The sequence below is a fragment of the Netta rufina genome (assembly GCF_964035555.1).
Source record: "Netta rufina genome assembly, chromosome: 3".
NCBI classification, from domain to species: Eukaryota; Metazoa; Chordata; class Aves; order Anseriformes; family Anatidae; genus Netta; species Netta rufina.
Genome location: NC_140125.1, coordinates 63,947,606 through 63,964,521, shown reverse-complemented (window position 1 = coordinate 63,964,521; position 16,916 = coordinate 63,947,606). Strand labels below are relative to the sequence as shown.

The 16,916-nt window shown below is 43.7% G+C and overlaps 1 protein-coding gene across 2 annotated transcripts in view; it reads left to right on the top strand.

The window, feature by feature from the left end:
- BACH2 (BTB domain and CNC homolog 2) overlaps positions 1–16,916 on the top strand; it is a 188,665-nt gene that overhangs the window by 128,814 nt on the left and 42,935 nt on the right. For both annotated transcript variants that reach the window (XM_084284252.1, XM_084284253.1), the window contains one exon: positions 11,536–11,790. In XM_084284252.1, the coding sequence (XP_084140378.1) occupies positions 11,548–11,790 (243 nt within the window). In that variant the 5' untranslated portion in view covers positions 11,536–11,547. The remainder of the gene's footprint in view (positions 1–11,535; positions 11,791–16,916) is intronic.

The following is a 16,916-nucleotide window of genomic DNA, read 5'->3' as shown; positions in this document are numbered from 1 at the left end:
AGGGATGTCCCAGGGAACCGTAGGCTGGATTCGCTTGACGTTGGCCCAGGGTAACAATGGCAGAACTGCTATTTCAGGATCTCTCTCGAGAGAATTTGGTTGCTAAAACTGCGGATACTGCCCTTAGGAGGCTAGAAGAGGTGGGCATTTCTGCCTTTTAGATTTGTGAACCAGAGAAGGAATGCCCTGAGATTAAAACTCCCATGATAGAGTGTGCTAATTCAAATAGAAATAATCAAGCCACTCTGCTTCTCTGGGATACGGGGTGGCTTGGTTTGGGGTTTTGTATGTTAATCTCTGATCTGATTTGATTTGATGTCTTTTGCAGCATTCAGTATGTGTAGTTTTTTGGGGGCAGAGAAACCAAATAACCTTCAAAAAGTTGCATTGAAAAGCTCAGTAAATAATCTAAGTATTCTCAAATGAAAAAAAAAAATCCAAGTTCCCCTTATAGCACTGTTTGCAGCTTTAGTCACCCAGTTTCTACAACGGCAGATAAGTTTTGTAAGCTCCTCATCATCTTACAGAAGTAAAACTTGTCTTCACCTTCTGCTGTCTTCCCAGTCGTCGACCAGACCACAGGTGCAGGTACTGCGTTAGCTGTTTATATGCTCAGAACCAGCACTCCAATGCATCAAATCTTTCCTTTCTGCACAGGCTTCTTCAGGCTGCAGTTACATTTAGTCAAAATGCCCATTTCCATCTCACATCCTCTCCACTTACCCCGGCTGTAGCCTGTTAGGTGTTGGCAGCATAAGTGATTGTTTCCGTGTGCCTTTCTCTGTCGGATGATTTGTTGTCTGCAACAGGAAAGGCAGTTCAGTTCCAGAATAAGGGCTGGAGCATGGATAAATGGAATTTAAACAGGAATCTAGGCTTATGCCAGACTGTGAAGATGCTGGGAATACTTGCAACTCCTGCTTAAAACCTTCTGATAATAAAACGGCAATTCTCAGATTCTTGCAGGATCAAAAACGTTCTAGGAATCTCTTGGTGTAGTCCTGCTATCCTCTTGGCACGTGCTCTGAAAGTTTGTAAATGGTCATTTCACTGAACTTCTGATCATTTGATGGCTATAAAGGACATCTGAAAATTGTTATTTGCATATGTTGATAGGCCTTCCAGGGTTCAGAAGGATGCTGTAAATCTGAGGATCCTACTGCAGTAGTCAGTAGATTTTTTATTATTATGTTTAGATTAGTAAAAATCTATGATTTATGGATAAGGAAACTCTTCCCCTTCAGTGCATATGCCACCAAAGGGAACATAATTGCTGGTATCCGTTCGGTTATGGAAAATACTGCATGAGCAGATAGTGGCCCAGACTCCAAGGAGAACACACCACCTGTATTCTTCCCAGGAGCAGAAGCTGTGAAGTTATACCCAGAGAAATTCTGTCCCACGTTTAACCCAGTGACCTACTGCATGTGTTTCTGCTCCTCACACATTAATCACAACAGGCATGTTCCAAAGGACATGCTGGTTTGTGTCCCAAGGAAATATGAAGGGTATTTTAAACACCTGCTAAGTTGCAGCAAAGATGAAGAGCTTGCATTTTAGGGGGGAAAAAAAAAACAAGATCAGATTTTTCCTATAACAAGTATGTAATACAACAGGAGAAAATAGGCTTTTGTAATTTGTGCAACCATTGCAGTTTTAGTAGTTGAAGATTTTAGCAGTGGGTTTGACCATAGTTTCTCATGCAGATGAAACCTCTTCAGCCAGTTCTGCAGATAGACTGGAAAAACAGTAATTAGTACACTTTCAGAAGTAAGGAAAAAAATTAACTGGGAAATGTAATTCTAAGAGAGAAATTTTCTGTTCTTCTCTGGAGAAATTTCACAACAAATGCTCGCTTTAGGCACTCTTCAACTGTAAATATTGATAGCAACCAAAAGTTTCAAGTACAAAGTTTCAGCAATGAACTGTACTAGAGTTTGAAAGGATGTGCTTCCTTGAGATTAAAACATAAGGAAAATGGCTAGCTTTTGCCCAGATAACTTGTTGTCATATCCCATGAAGAGGCTGCAAAAAGGAGCAGAACAGCACTGTTGTTTGTAATTTCTAGCTTCCAAACAATGGGAGTATTGGTTCAATATCAGCGTGACCTTCATTTTCATAGTCATGTTAGCAAAAGAGACTTCAAAGGAGAAGCATTTGCTTTACTACCTTAAAGTATTATATCATACAGGCAAGTGGCCCTGACACTTGACCAACCATTTATGCATCAGCAATTTGGAATATTGTGTGTGCTTATGGTCTCCACAATCTAAAAAGGATGTTAAGGTACTTGAATGCGTCCAGGGGAGGGCAACAAAGCAGGTAGAAGTGCTGAAAGGCATGTCCTGTTAGGAGAGGCTGCGGACACCGTGTTTGTCAAATTTGGCAAAAAGGAAATTGAGGGATGACCTCGTTGCTCTCTACAAGGTACTGAGCAGGATAATGCTCTTAATGATATGTTTTCACTTAGGATCAGCTATAAAGAAGTCTTATAGTTGGACTCGATGGTCTTCATAGGTCCCTTCCAACTGAAATTCTTCTGTTGTGTTTGTGTAGATGCAGCCCTAAGGGACATGGTTTTAGTGATGGGACTTGGTAGGTCAGGTTGAGGATTGGACCTGGTGATCTTGAAGGTCTTTTCCAACACAGGTGATTCTGTGATTCTGTTCTACTTCATCGTCTCAGTCAGCTTCGTGGTAGAAATGCCACATACACACGTGTGCACATATGGCCATAGGTGTACGTGTAAATAATTTAAACGATTAAGAAAAGGAGTAAAAACACTGCTTAACATTCCTTAACAAAAACTCCAAAGTACTCATTTAAAGCAAATGAGGCAGGACATAAATCTGATGGGCTCTTGCCAGAATCTCTAGCCTCCCTTTGTGCGAGGAAACTTTCAGTCCTTTCAGCCTTTTCAGAGAGTTCACCAAGCTGGAGGGAAAGATAAAAATAAATAACTATTTCATTTTTTCCCCTCTGATTCTTTAATCCGGCAAGCCAGATTAACCAAGAGTAACCCAAAAGGTTGTGTCCTTTCCCCAAGGTCTTGAAGCCTTTGACCACTTCAGAAAAACATAATATGGTGTTTGTTTTTTGTAGTGGTTTCCTGGCACTGTTTCAGCGTTGGGCATTCCCCATTCTGCTTTGAATAAGCTATTTTGAGTAGCAGACTTGGTTCCAGTCCGCTTCCACCATAGCCAGCTACTGTAAAGAGCCATGTGGAAGCTGTGAGAAGAGCCTGTATCAGGGAAGAGTTATTCTGTGTTTCTCACTTTCCACGTACATATATGTTTGTTGAGTGCCTTCTGAAAAATAACGATAGAAGACGATTCTTCTGTTGTTCCTTCTGTTTTCTTAGCCACTATATATCTGGGAAGATATACACCATATACGACCCCATTTACTATGCTCCTCTTATGACAACATCATCATTTATATTTCAAGAACGCTGAAAATGTGTGTTAAACTAAGCCTGACCTATTGAGCCTAGGACAATTATTGGCATGATTTTATTATTTTTTCTGAGTTGTAAAAAGCTGCATATGGATACTTTGCTTAGTAAGCCTGTATAGAACAGAACACACACACACACATATATATATGCATGTACCATGTGTAAACATTATTTGAATGTTAGCTAAAGTCCGTAAAGACCACAAGCTATCCTTACTTTATTCAGCTGGGTTACTCTCTCAAAAAACAATAACAACACAACTCTCTGAAGTCAAGAAACAGGTTTTATCTCTATGTGGAACATAAATCTATTTGGACTCTTCAAAGTAGCCTCCACTGGGAATCCCTGCTTCTTTATGGTACCAATCTCTGAACAACCCAAAGCACAATTTCCTTAGAGTAGGCACACGGGGTTTAAATAAACATTAATCACAGAGTCTATGGGCATCCTGACACTTATTTAAAAAAAAAAAAAAGGCAAACAAGCAAAAAACAAGAAAGTTGTTTTGTGGCACAACTGAAGCCGTAGTACATTTCTGCTTGTGTGCAATCTTCCGATAGTGAAATCATTTTAAGTAACCAAAATGCTACATGCAGAAGTTATGGTCAGCACTTCTTTGTAGAAGTGTAGCATCAGCACTCCTCCTTTTTTCCTAGTCACTGTCCAGTTGTGCTGTAGGATATAGGGGCAGCAAAACAAAGCCAGAAACTGACTTCCACATTGGGTCGTGCTTCCTATATCAGAGCCTCTGTGCTGTGGCGACATATGGCCGTGCAAAGCAGCTGCTGCACAGCCTTGAGGAGGCATCCCTGCTCCTGTGGGTGTAAGCTCAGGAATGAATTCTCAATATTCTTGTCACAGCTTCGAAAATTCATGAAGCTTGCCATAAAGAGGCAAGAGCTCATGCCAGAGCTCTGCAGTCAGCCCAGGCGCTGCCCTGGTGTAGCTCACAAGGTGGGGCTCAGTTTGTGGCCTTGAGCTATACTCAGCTCCCCAGGCCATGAACACTTGATGTGACTCGTGTTGGAGCCACACGGCCTCCTCAGCAATGTGAATTCTTGCCTTTGGGAGGCCGGAGTAACCAAATGCTTGCAGGGCCCTGCGGTGTGCCCAGCCAAACCTGCGTCCATAGAAGTCCCAAGGTGAAATCCCCTCTCGCATTTCCCTTAGCTGCCTCCCTCCCCACTCCTGGTCAAATGAAGATTTTGCTTTGAGGGGGTAGGCTCGGAAGCACCAGCCATCGCCAGCAGCATCAGCTGCCCAGCCAAGAGTGCTTTATAATGCCTTTTTCTCTTGGCTTTATATCTTCCGCTTTAGAGCAGACGTTTCTTGAACAATGCGAAAATCTCATTTTGGAAGATGTTCGTGCTAATGGGCCTGGCACCCGCAGTATGCTTGGCAGTAGGCAAGCCCGTGTAGCCTTGCGGTCCGCTAGTCTATTTTCAATTATCTGGGGTGCCGAGAGAAGGAGGCATTAATATTGCTGAGGATGACATAGCAAATTACTACTGCTCCCTAACCTTTTTAAATTGCTAACACTGTTGTAATCTGTAATTACAGAAATCAGTGTGAGAATTGTGGCACAGTATAATTATCTTTCCTGATACTTTATTGCTGTATGAATTATTAATCAAAATCAGTCTTGTATAGTATTTGCAGCAACTAAGAAGAATAATGTATAATTAAATTTCATTATTTCTATTTTTGTGCTGGTGTTTTATGATGTTGTAATTGATAATTAATTGGTTAAAAATTCACACAATTCTTGGGAGTTTCATATGACTATGACTGCTTGGTATTCAGCATTTATTAATTGAATAATGGGCTCACTGAAGAGACCTTTGTATATAGTCTTCTGTCATTACAGTGAGCTCTCAAAAATGGTGAATTAATCATTAGGCCTTTCAATAGTTTCTTTTTAAAGGAAAGCAGTGACAATATAATCATATCCTTTGTTGTTATATCTATAATTGAGAGATCGTAATAACCAATTATAAAGATGGTCATTTTAGGAGCTCTGAAGTGTCACTTATTGATAAATTTCTTTAAAACCAAGGTGTTGATTGCAAAAAATGAGTCTTTTCAGAGAAAAAAAATATTAGATGAGGAAGGAAGCCCTGGAAAACTATTTTCCTCCCACTTGCCACTTAAAAACAGTGCGTGTTTATCACTAAAAGCTGTCAAATCTGATGTGCTTTTGCTGCCGTTTGTCAGAAGTACGAGTTCCACTCAACTTTTTCATTATTTTGTCAGCATTTTCCCCATTTTTTTCCTACTGCCTTTTGCTCAGTTATTGGAAAAGAGTAATTGAAAACCTCAGAACAAAAGGGTATTTTTTCACACTCTGTGCATCCTATTGAAAAGGAATACCTACAGACATTTACAAGCAAATCAGCTTTGCAGACTGTCCATCCACCTCTGACCAAGAGCCTTAGATGTGGTCAAGCTGACCACTGCTAGATAGCCCTAAGTGTCCTTTTTTTTTTTCTTTTTTTACTGTTATTGAAGTGAAACTAAAAATAGCCACAGTTCAGTATTGATCCTCTCTTAACATGATCAGGAGGAAGCTGCGAGTCACCTTGTATAACAGGATACAGCACGAGCTCCAGCCTGTGCTTCCAAGCAAAACCCGAGCTGGGCACATAACAAAATCTGTTGGTTTCTCATGTCCTAAACCCACCAGGAGCAGGAGGCCGTGGTGTCAGGGGCACCTACCACATGTAGCCTTTGGATGGGTGCTCTCTGCTACTTGGCCTCACCAGCTTGGTCCCGTGCCTGTCCGAGGGAGGAGAGCATGACAGCATGCCCATCACCATCAGCTGGGGTTGGGGCCGGAGAGGGTGAGTGGCTTAGGAGACACGTATGGAGGTGCCAGCTTTGGGTTTACATCTGTGTTGCCATCCGACAAATAATTTCTGTCTGTGACAGTGCTTGGTAGGTTGGGAAGCAGGGATAATACAGGCAGAGTCCTCTCTCCCCAGGCAGTTTGTTGTTGGCCAGTGCCCTGCAATGTGAACTTTCATCCTATGTAAGCTTGAATGCAGAATGTGGCCCCAGATATTTTTATTGGGTCTAACTAATCCTTTTTCGTATCCAGTGAGTTCGCGGTCCAGTAACATGCAGCAGTGGCCAATTGCAAAGGAGGTTTATTGCAGTTGTAGTGGAATTTGGAAAAACACAACAAGCATCCTCCTTAAGAGTGTGAGGTGCAATTTCAGTTCATATCTGTGATCAGTAATCAGAGCTTTCCTTTTTGCAAATTTTGCATTTCCCTTGCTTCTTTTACTTGGGTGTCCTTTTGTATTTGCAACATCAGAAGCAATAAAGAGCCGTAATGCCTTGACCTTTTATCTTTTTTGTTGTTGTTTTATTTGTATAGTGTTTATCAAATGGATCATATGTTTTCATTTGAGGAGGGCTACTTCTTCTTTTCCCATAATATTTTTCATCGTCCTCCAGAGGATTTCTTTTCTCCCTCTTTCAACATCAGCAACGAGATGCAGACATCACAGTACATCACAACAGCAGTGACTAGAAAATGTGTCATTTCCTTATTAAAATGTTTCTTTCCTAACACTACCTTTTCATCTAGCTTTCTTGGGTAACCTTAAAGGTACCTCTAGGTGATGACAGTCTGTATGTCTCCAGTCTGTCTTTTCCCTGAGAAACTCCAAATTGGAATAGATATTGCAGATCAAATAGTGTTTGACTTACAGTGATGGTGATTAAACTCTGCAACAGGTTGGCCAGCAAGGTTGTGGGGTGTCCCACCTTGTTGATGCTCACAACCCAACTGGACATAGTCCTGAGCATGGTCCTAGTCTTGCTCTAGGTCACCCTGCTTTGAGCAGGGGCATTGGACTAGGCAATCTCCAGAGGCCCCTTCCAACCTCTACCATTCTACGAAAATACATTTTTCCCTCTAATTTCCACTTGTGTGTGAGTGCCCTGGATTTAGTGCATCACCTTCCTTGTGTCTGTTTCTTTTTTATATTGTCTTTCTGCAATTCCCAATATTATTGGTATTACCTTTGACACTTGAACTAATTTTACGCACTTCAGTTTCCCTGTCATGATCTGTGGGCTTCTAGGTCACTCATCAATGTAGGATCATCAGGTAGATAATTCATGTTGGAGAGGAGCTCAGGACATTTCCAGCACAAGGTCTTGCTCTGTGAAGGTCAGCTCTGAGACCAGACCAAGCTATACCCAGTCTGGTCTTGAAAATCTCCAAGGATGGAAACGACGAGCTTTGGAGATCAGATGAGCTCAGGCATGTTGCAAGTGGCGTGGCCATAGGCAGATGTGAGCTGGTGCCAATGCTGTATCATTTCTGGAGATAGTGCACTGATAACCTGCTGAAAATTGCCTGTGTATCCGTTCTCTGTTTAATACAGTTTAACCTAAGTCATTTCCAGTCTGATGCAACTTCTCACCTTATGACAATTGAGCTTCTCCAGCAGCCTTTTGTAAAGGTTTTATCAAAGGATTTCTGAAAGTCAACACTAATTACACATACCAGTGTTCCTCACTGCTAATTTGACACACTTCAGGAATACTAATAGAGCAGATCAGAGACATGACTTCCCCGCGCAGAAGCCATGCTGCTTTGTCACGATGGTAATTTGCTTGGTTAAGTGTTCTGTACCTTTGCCATGATCTAGACGTACATTTTCATCTCATTAGCCCAGTTCTGATGCAGAACTTTCTGGTCTGTCAAGATTTTCTCTCCCCTAACATTCCCCTTTAAAAACAGGCACGGCGTTGCCTGCCCTCTACTCTTGTGTGACTGGAGCTGGTTTTCATGCTAGACAATGTATTTTTGGGAGCGGCTCAGGCGGCTCGTTCATACGTTCCTGGAGAGTTTGGGGCGAGTGCCAGCCAGAACAGACACCATGCTGCAAACCAGAGGGATTTGGATGTTCTACGAGCAACTTCTTTGCACTCCAGAGGTCTCCATTGCCCCCTGCTTGCTGCCCCTGCAGCAGGGCTGGGTGCCATCTCCCACCAGGCACTACATAAGTGCTGTGTAGGCAAAGTTCCAGTTTTCTTCACTGAGGTTGCAACTCTTTTTTTTTTTTTTTTTTGTCTTTCTGGTGAGGTTTCAATGGTGCTTTCCTTGCCCACAATAGTTCTTGCTGCTTTCTGGAAACTTTTGTTTCAAAGAGGCTTTTTCTGGCAGCAGGGTGACCTATATGCAAACAAACGCGCAGCGTGTTCTTTTGAGCCGGAGAGAGGCTTGCTAAGTCATTCTCTCTTTAGAATGAAGGAATACCAAGTGCGTGACAATGATTTCCATGAAGAAGGCTCTGCAAACTCAGCACAATACTGAATTCAGCTAAAAATTACGCATTTTGAATTAACAGTGTATGAACGGGTTCCAGCCCTGCTTGCTGCAGGCTTCAGAGCCTGAGTCCCTCTTTTCTCTTCCAAGGAGAGGAAGAAAAAAAAATAGGTGAACTCTGCTAATTTCCTTGCTACTACATGCCAAAACCCTAAGGTGACCTTCTCCCTTTGCACTCTAAGCCTTTCTCTGTGAAAATAAGCAACACACTTCCCAGGATAGGGGGCCTTCCTGCAAGCATAGGTGGGGACCCCGTGGAGCAGAGGCTGTGGTGTGCAGCCCCAGCATCGCAGTAGCACATCGGTCGGGTTTCCTAGCACAGGAGGCAGGCTCCCTCGCCGGTGGGGAAATACACCACGGTATTTTCAGCACTTCACAGGGCATGCAACTAATTTAAGAAAAAAAAAAAAAAAGAAAAAAAAAAAAAAAGCACTTGATGAGAGCTGTAGTTAAAAAGTAGGAAATTACTAATTAGTAACTAAGTAATTCAGGGTTTGATTCACACAAATTGCACTGTTACCGTAAAAAAAGGATTGTGATTTCAGGCAAACAGTGTTTTTTATTAAAAAAAAAAAAAAAAAAGGCACTGAAAGTGTAATTGGTGTTCTGTTCATTACCTGCCAGGTTTCAAGTTTCGTGTACATTTCGTCACCATCTGAGACTTACAGGCAGAGGACGTGCCTGGAAAAAAAAATTTAAAGCTTTCCCCGTCGCATTGTCATTTGCAACTCTCAGGTTTTCCCACTAGATTGTTCTTGTAAACTCTTTCATTTCATAGCACGCAAGAGTGACCACTTAGAACATCGTTATAACGCTATCGTTAGCATCAGAGCTCAGTTACACAGAACACTATGAGTGGGATGAGCCAAGTATCATTTTCTCTGTACCTTAACGTAGTACTAATAAAACGATTGCTGTCAATTCTTCTCGGTAGTGCCACTGTATGGGAAAAAATAAAAAAGTCAAAAAGGATTTTCTTTTGGTTAAGAAATCCAACCTGTAGCATAGAAAAACAAAAAATGTCTCCCTCCCCTACCTGTACGCAGACAAGTAAGTGGATTTGTGTCTTTCCTCTAGATATGAAGTCAGTGAAAGGATGATGGGTACCGAGTTGTTTGTTTGTTTTTCTGTTAGTGTAGGCATTTCGGCTGCATACTCAGAAACGTAGCGTGAGTCAGCGGTAAACGTTGCAAATACCAGCTACAGAGAAGCTGCAGGCTTCTAAGAATTCCAGTATTCGAGTTCTGTAATGTTGGCAAAAATACCTGTTTTGTAGAAAGCGCCATCAGGGCGGCTGACTTACAAATCCTGTAAACTTGGGATGATGGAGTTTTTATTGAGAAATCTAGTATATATTTACAGGCAGCACACGTGTCTTCTTGAGTCCGTTCTTGCCTAGATTATTGGTATCTTTTGAGCAACGCCTTAGGAAAACGATGTCCTGGTTTGAGTGCATGGCAAGAGAAACAGTTTGAAGTCATTTTGTGCCTACTTGTATACCTGTGTATTGTACTAGCAAAGAAAAACGCTGCAAAGATCCACTTTAAAAAAGTTACAGGGGAGGAATTTTTCTTCCACTTTCTCCAGGAGTTGGATATTTGCAGTGCAGCAGAATTATACCAAAACACCCTGCTCTGTCACCTCGACACTGTGTGCCTCCCAGGAGGCAGTTGTTTGCAATAAGGAGAATAAGTAATTCCTTAAAATACTTGAAGTTTGCATGTTTGCACTAATTTACCTTTGGCAGCAGCTAAACTAATAATCATAATAAATAATCATATAAACAAATAATCCCTTTTCCTTCGTAAGCCTTGAAACAAGTGTTCAGTTTGTTTTGGGGTACCGAGGGTGTTCAGATACAGCACAGGGTTTTCGCTTTCTTAGTCAGAAGAACTGAAACAGGAAAACACTGCAAAGAGCATCCAGTCTGGTGCTCAGCAGAAAATTTTGCGTAAGAGAAAAATGACTTCAGCGTGTCCGAGTGCTAACGGGGCTTGCGTGGTGTCAGGCGGTGGGGAACCCGAACCCCTCAGCACCACCACAAGCCTGATCCCCGTGTTCAGAGGCGTTGAGAGCCTGACGTGAGTCAGAAATCGCAGAACGGCAGACAGGGAACTTCCTAATTCACACGCTGGTACCGCGTGTCGTGCGTCCTACCAGCGTCTGCTCTGTTGTCAGCACGGGGAGAGGTGTCAGCGGGCAGGAGCAGCCCCGGCGCCCACGTGCTGCCCGGCTGCCCATAGCTGGAGCTCCGCAGAGGCCAGGGGATTTTCCTGTGCCTGTGGGTCTGGAATTCAGAAACTGCTCTTTTCTGTAAATGACATTAAGCCACAAGTGAATGTGTGAAAACCTGGAGATGGATTTCTTCTAAAGCCACTAAATATCTCCCTCTCCCTTCAGGCTTAAAATCTGCCTGAGAAACGAGGTCACCACAGGCAGCAGCTTGTCCCCATCAGATACAGCCTCACCTCACCTTTCACTTGAGTGGAGGTCTTTGGTGTAACCATGCGGCGCTCTCTGTCCGCCTGAGAGCAGGCTGGGGTTTTGCGGGTTTTTTCCCTCATTATAAAAATAACAGAAGCAAGGACAAAACCCCTTTTTTTCACTATTAGGAGACACAACAGTCATTCTCGCCATTTTTGCTAAAATCTTCTGAAATCCCCCATGCAATGTTGTTGCGTTGACTAAATCGAGCGCGGCTCCTCACTGCCTCGTTGTGTTTTCTCCGCTCCAGGGTGTGAACGGCATGTCTGTGGATGAGAAGACTGACTCCCCCATGTATGTGTATGAGTCAACGGTGCACTGTACCAATATTCTCCTCTGCTTAAATGACCAGCGCAAGCAGGATATTCTCTGCGACGTGACGCTCATCGTGGAGGGGAAGGAGTTCCGCGCCCACCGGGCTGTGCTGGCCGCCTGCAGCGAGTACTTCTTGCAGGCCTTGGTAGGGCAGACGGAAAATGACCTGGTTGTCAGCCTGCCAGATGAGGTACAGTACTGCCGCCGTCCCTCAGCCCGAACAGAGCACGTACCCGCTCTTCACCACCCAGGGACGGGGCGGGCGGGTGCGGGTTTTGGGGCTAAGGCTGTCATTTTGGGGTTGGGGTGGGCTGAGGATGAACGTGTTCACACAACCTTCTTCGTTTGAGAGGGCAAACCTCACCCACATTCCTCACGCTTCCAGCAGCAGAGCTTTAAAACGCTTCATCTGAAAGAGCCCTGCCCAACCAGAGGGCGCTTAATTATTATCGGTTCATTCAGCGCGTTATCAGTACCCGACTATTCTTCTGCTCTTCCAGACAGGAAATTTGAAAGGGGTCACTTAGCCGCTGTTAGACAGCAGGTTATTGTTGAAAAATGATGTGAACTGTCACATTGTTTGGAGTCTCATCGCTCATCATGGAACCGCCTCTCCGGCAGTTCATATCCCTGTTCTCCTCTTCCCCCTTCCCTGTGTCCCGTTCAGCCTTGTTCCCTGTCTCCTCCAGTCACAAGCAGTGTGGGATTTAACTGCTTCGGGCCTTGTGTTTTCCACGAAGAGAGCACCAACACATTCTGCCACAGAGCAGGGTTTTTCTCATGCACCATGGCTTACACATCAGGAAGCCAAGGGACGTAGAAAATATGTACCTCACTGGAAAGTTCACTTTATTTTACCACAAAATCTCACTGGCTGGCTTCCACCCCCACTGTAATTTCCTCACAGCCCCACGGCTGCGATGTCGCAGCTACCATAGGGCACGCCGGTGGCTTTGCTGTGACAAGCAGGGAGATGCTTTCCTGACAGCAAAGGGCTGCCATCCCCCACCGCCGTGGCACTGCCTGCCCCGTGACCCCCTGGTGCAGGTGGCACAGGGGGTGGCGATGTCCCCTGGGGATGGGAAGGCAGTCACTCGGCGAGGAGGTATGGTGGTGTTCAGCATGAGGCAGAGGGTTTTCTGGCATCATTTGCTTAACGCCCATGAAGAAGTACGGGACCTTTTAAAGTGATGACAGGTCCTGAAGTGTCACACACCGTTTTTCCCCCCTCTGGTTTAGCTCTCTGGAGACCTCAGTGGCATCGTGATGTCGTCACGACGCAAGGTGGAGAGCATTAGAAGAAGTAGGTCACCGGGCATGACTTCATGAGTCCTGACACTGAATATTACTCACGAAGAAATTTCAGCACAGACGCTTTGCATAGGAGTTCAGATATATCACAGAGGACACGCTAGGATGCACACTATCATTCGGCGCTGTCCACTAATAATTTCCAGTGGAAGAATCGTGTCTCAGGCAGTGTTGCATAGCTTTCACACTGCAAAGCAAGGGTGGTACAGAGGTATGAAGGGACAGGAGAGCATCAGAGCTCTTCTACAAAGCCTTGGCGAGACCTCTTGGATACCATGTGTGATTTCTTAGACTGAGATGTTCAGAAGAAGGAGATGGGCTTAAAGGAGGAGAAAAGACCATGACAGGTTCACCCTGCTGGAGTGATGGCTGCAGGGAGGTACAGGTCCTTGCATTGCTCTGTACCAGCTGGCTTTTAGTAAAACTAGATTGGAAATTAGCAGATTTTTAATCGCAGCAGCAGTGAGGTGCTGAACCACTAGCCAGCGGGAGGAGTAGGGCGATATAGAGGGATTGTGCTGCATCCGCCTTTGAGACCAGAGGACAGGACTTCATAACACGGTCCTGTGTTCTTGTGGTGCTAAGGATTTAAAACACAAAGATTTGTCTTTATGTGTATTTTATGTGGCATGCTATATAAAAAACATTCTTCCAGTCCAACCACAGATGATTTCTGTTTAAGTGAATCCCATTTGGATAAATGAAGTATCAGGGTTTTACATTTTAGAATGTATCTCAATGAAAGATTGAAAAGCCTTAGTGAGTTAGGGTTACAGCTCAGTTGCTGTTACAGCCTCAGCGAAGACCGTGGATTCGCAGAAGCAATGAATCCAGGTCCTAAGGTTTTTTCATTACTTTGAAATCGTCATGCTCCACCTGAGAACAATAGGGATTTTTTTGCCACATGCATCAATCAGTTGCAGAGCACCAAGGCTTTACCTTTTTCATGCTGGGAGAGAATGCTCCTGGCCTATCAAAAAGGATATGTACAGTTACGAATGCCTAATTGTACAGATATTTTCCATGTGAAAATTAATTGCTGATAACCCCGCAGAGTCTCCTTTGCTCAGTGACTAATTTATTAGAATAGCTATGTGTGAGGTGGCCAGTTAAATAATTTCCTCACAGATGTTAGTCGCTGAGGGTGAGGAGAGCTGCCAAATGCAGGTTGTTTCTTCTCAACGATTCCTTGGGTAAGGAGCATGCCTCTGCCTCCAGTGTTGCTCTGCTTCAGAGCGTGCAGTTGGGTAGATGCCTGTGCTTGGATATGTGAAGTGCCTCCGACAAAGAACAGTGTCAGAGCTGCTCACAAAAGGAACTGAAACACTCATGTTTTTAAGAGCTGATAGAGCAGAGGGAAGAACCACCTTATTTATATTACATTAAAAGAAGTTAGCAGGGTCTTTTTCAGTTCACAAGCTAATGGCTTTTCCTAGGGCTGTTGTTTTTTAGTCCATGGTCTGCAGAGCTGTGGGAGCCCATGAATTATTTCTAAAGGTATCTGTGAAAAGTGACTTAATTTGTCACGTAGGGGCTTATACCGCCAGTGGAAAAATTTCAGACAAAAGTTAAACTTTGTGTCCTGGGCCAATGCATTGTTCGTGCTTAGAGACAACTTACGTTGGCATGCAGTTCTTTTAGAAAAACAGAGATTGCAAATCATTTTTTAAATACAGTCTTTGCCGTTCAAATCCTTCCAAAAGGTGACAATCACTCCTCAATGAACAAAGATGTATTAAAGTCAAACATACAAGCATTGCATTGTACGCTCTGGTGTGGTTTGAAAACTGCTAAAGTACGCAATTTTGGGGAATGAGCATTTATTATTATTTATCCAAGGTTTCATGTTGGCGCTGGACAAAGCTTCGTATGTAAAGCTTTTGCACTCGTGTAGTGTTGGCATGAGGGAGCTAAACATGAAAACAAAAGAACTTCTTTTTGATTATTCAAGGCAGTAAATCTGCCTCTGAAGACTGGATTGCAGACCTTTTTTTCACTTCATAGCACATTGGGGTCTTTTTGTTAATCTGGCATCCAGACATTGTTAACTGTTGTCTAGCAAAGCAGTGAACAGATGATTTTTTACATTATTTCTTGTTTATATCCAATTATCAGTCTTTATGATATGCCCGTCATTTCAGTGGTGGGACCTCGCACACATAGGAATTGTAACTACTTGAACTTACCGTGTTTCAAACCAATGTAAAACCTTGTGTCAGACATTTCATGTCAGTTCAAGCGTGACTGAACATGCCTCAGTTCAAACCTTTTCCCGATCAGCTTATTTAAACTAAGTCAGTATGGAGCTAATTTTGCACTGATTGAAGAGTTTCCATAAACCCTTTCATGCCGACATCAGTAATTCGATTTCGTACTACACCTCTTTTTAAAGCAACATATTTTAGTGTGTAGATAAGCGCTTGGAAAAACAGCCACGTAATAACAAGCGCTCAGATGTGGCTGTGGCGTGTGAAGTGTCAGGACTCAGAGCAGAGTCAGGGATGGAGTATGTCAGCTGCAGCTGTGTACAGCTAATAAAAAAGGACCCTGTTAGCTCTTAACTTCTACTCTTTCCTCTTCTTCTGCAGTTTTGGTAAACAACTAGAACCTCGTGTGCTTTTCAACCTTGGTATTTTTCAGCAATCGTGCAGTTTTCATGCAGCAGCTGCTGTTAAATGCAACCTAAAATTAATATTTTCCAAGACCCGAGTTTGAAGCTGTAAAGTTACTCATTCAATCCACACCCCTAACTGTTGTTTTGTTTTATTTAATCACAAAAACTGGTCTTCCTTCCTTTAACAAGGCACTTAATTAAGCTTTTAATTCATGATAAGAAGTTAAATGGCACTTATGAGGCTTTTTTAATGGTTTCCACTTCCCATCCAGATTACAAAAAAAGGTGTGATAGAGAGGCATACACGGCTGTCAGCCAAGGGTATTGTAGGTCATGCCAATATTAGCTGGCAGCAGGCCATTATCCAATTAACATTGCTTCATCGCTGCAAGTAATAGCTCTTGAGTAGATGATTGAGTCATTCATGCTGTAGTGGTACTCTGCTTTACTTGAGCAAGAGCCAGTGCTCCGCAGAATAGGCTTTTTATTCGCTATTATTACCTGCCTCGCTTCGCTAATAGGAGCGTGGGGGGAACAAGGCTGGCTGGCCGAGCTGAGAGCCGGAGGCTGGACAGAGGAGCACCGTGTCCACAAGCACCATCCTTTCCGAAAGCTGAAGCTGCCATGAAATGATGACAGCACAGGGGTGGAAACACCAAATAAAGCCCCATGGTTGCATGGGATTCCTGCAGCTTGCAGATGAGATTGCTGACCTTGCTTGGATTTTCATGACTTTGGGGTGTACGTTTAGAAACAACCTTCACCCAGTTATTCCAGCATCAAACGCCTTTCTCTCCGGTGATGTTAAACACGGGTCTTCTGAAGGAGCAGATCAAGCTTTCAGTGGCACTGGTCCGATGCTGTGATGTGCATTATAAAAGCAGCTTGCTTCTCGAGTGGCTTGGTTAGTTTTACGTGTAACCCTCTGATTTCTTCAGTCTGTTTCAACGAGTGGCTACCGGTGGCTTTTTTCAGTGTAATGAAGTGTCTGCTAGGAATGATGCCTTTCTTAGTATTAAATTGAGTTGTCTGTGGCTTAGCAGCCTTCCAAGGGGCAAAGGGAAGCAGCATCTCTTTAGGAAGGGGGTGTGTGATGTGCTTGTCGAGCCTTTTCATTTACTTGCACAGCTCTTCCCTGTGATTAGCAGAATGATGTTCATGGTAGAGGTACATTGGCATGCACCACATGCCAAGCTGCTCCACATCCTTTCTGTCCTGCCACTCACCAAAGGCTGCTGTGAAGCCTGCCGTTTCCTCACAAGGTCCGGCCCTGTGAAATCTGTCATCTCTTTCTTCGTTTGAGAGAGGCCAACTCCCTCACACGGTTAATCTTTGCGCGAGAGAGGCAGGAGGGGAGATAGATTCAGGTTCAAGGCTGGCAAAAGCTGCGG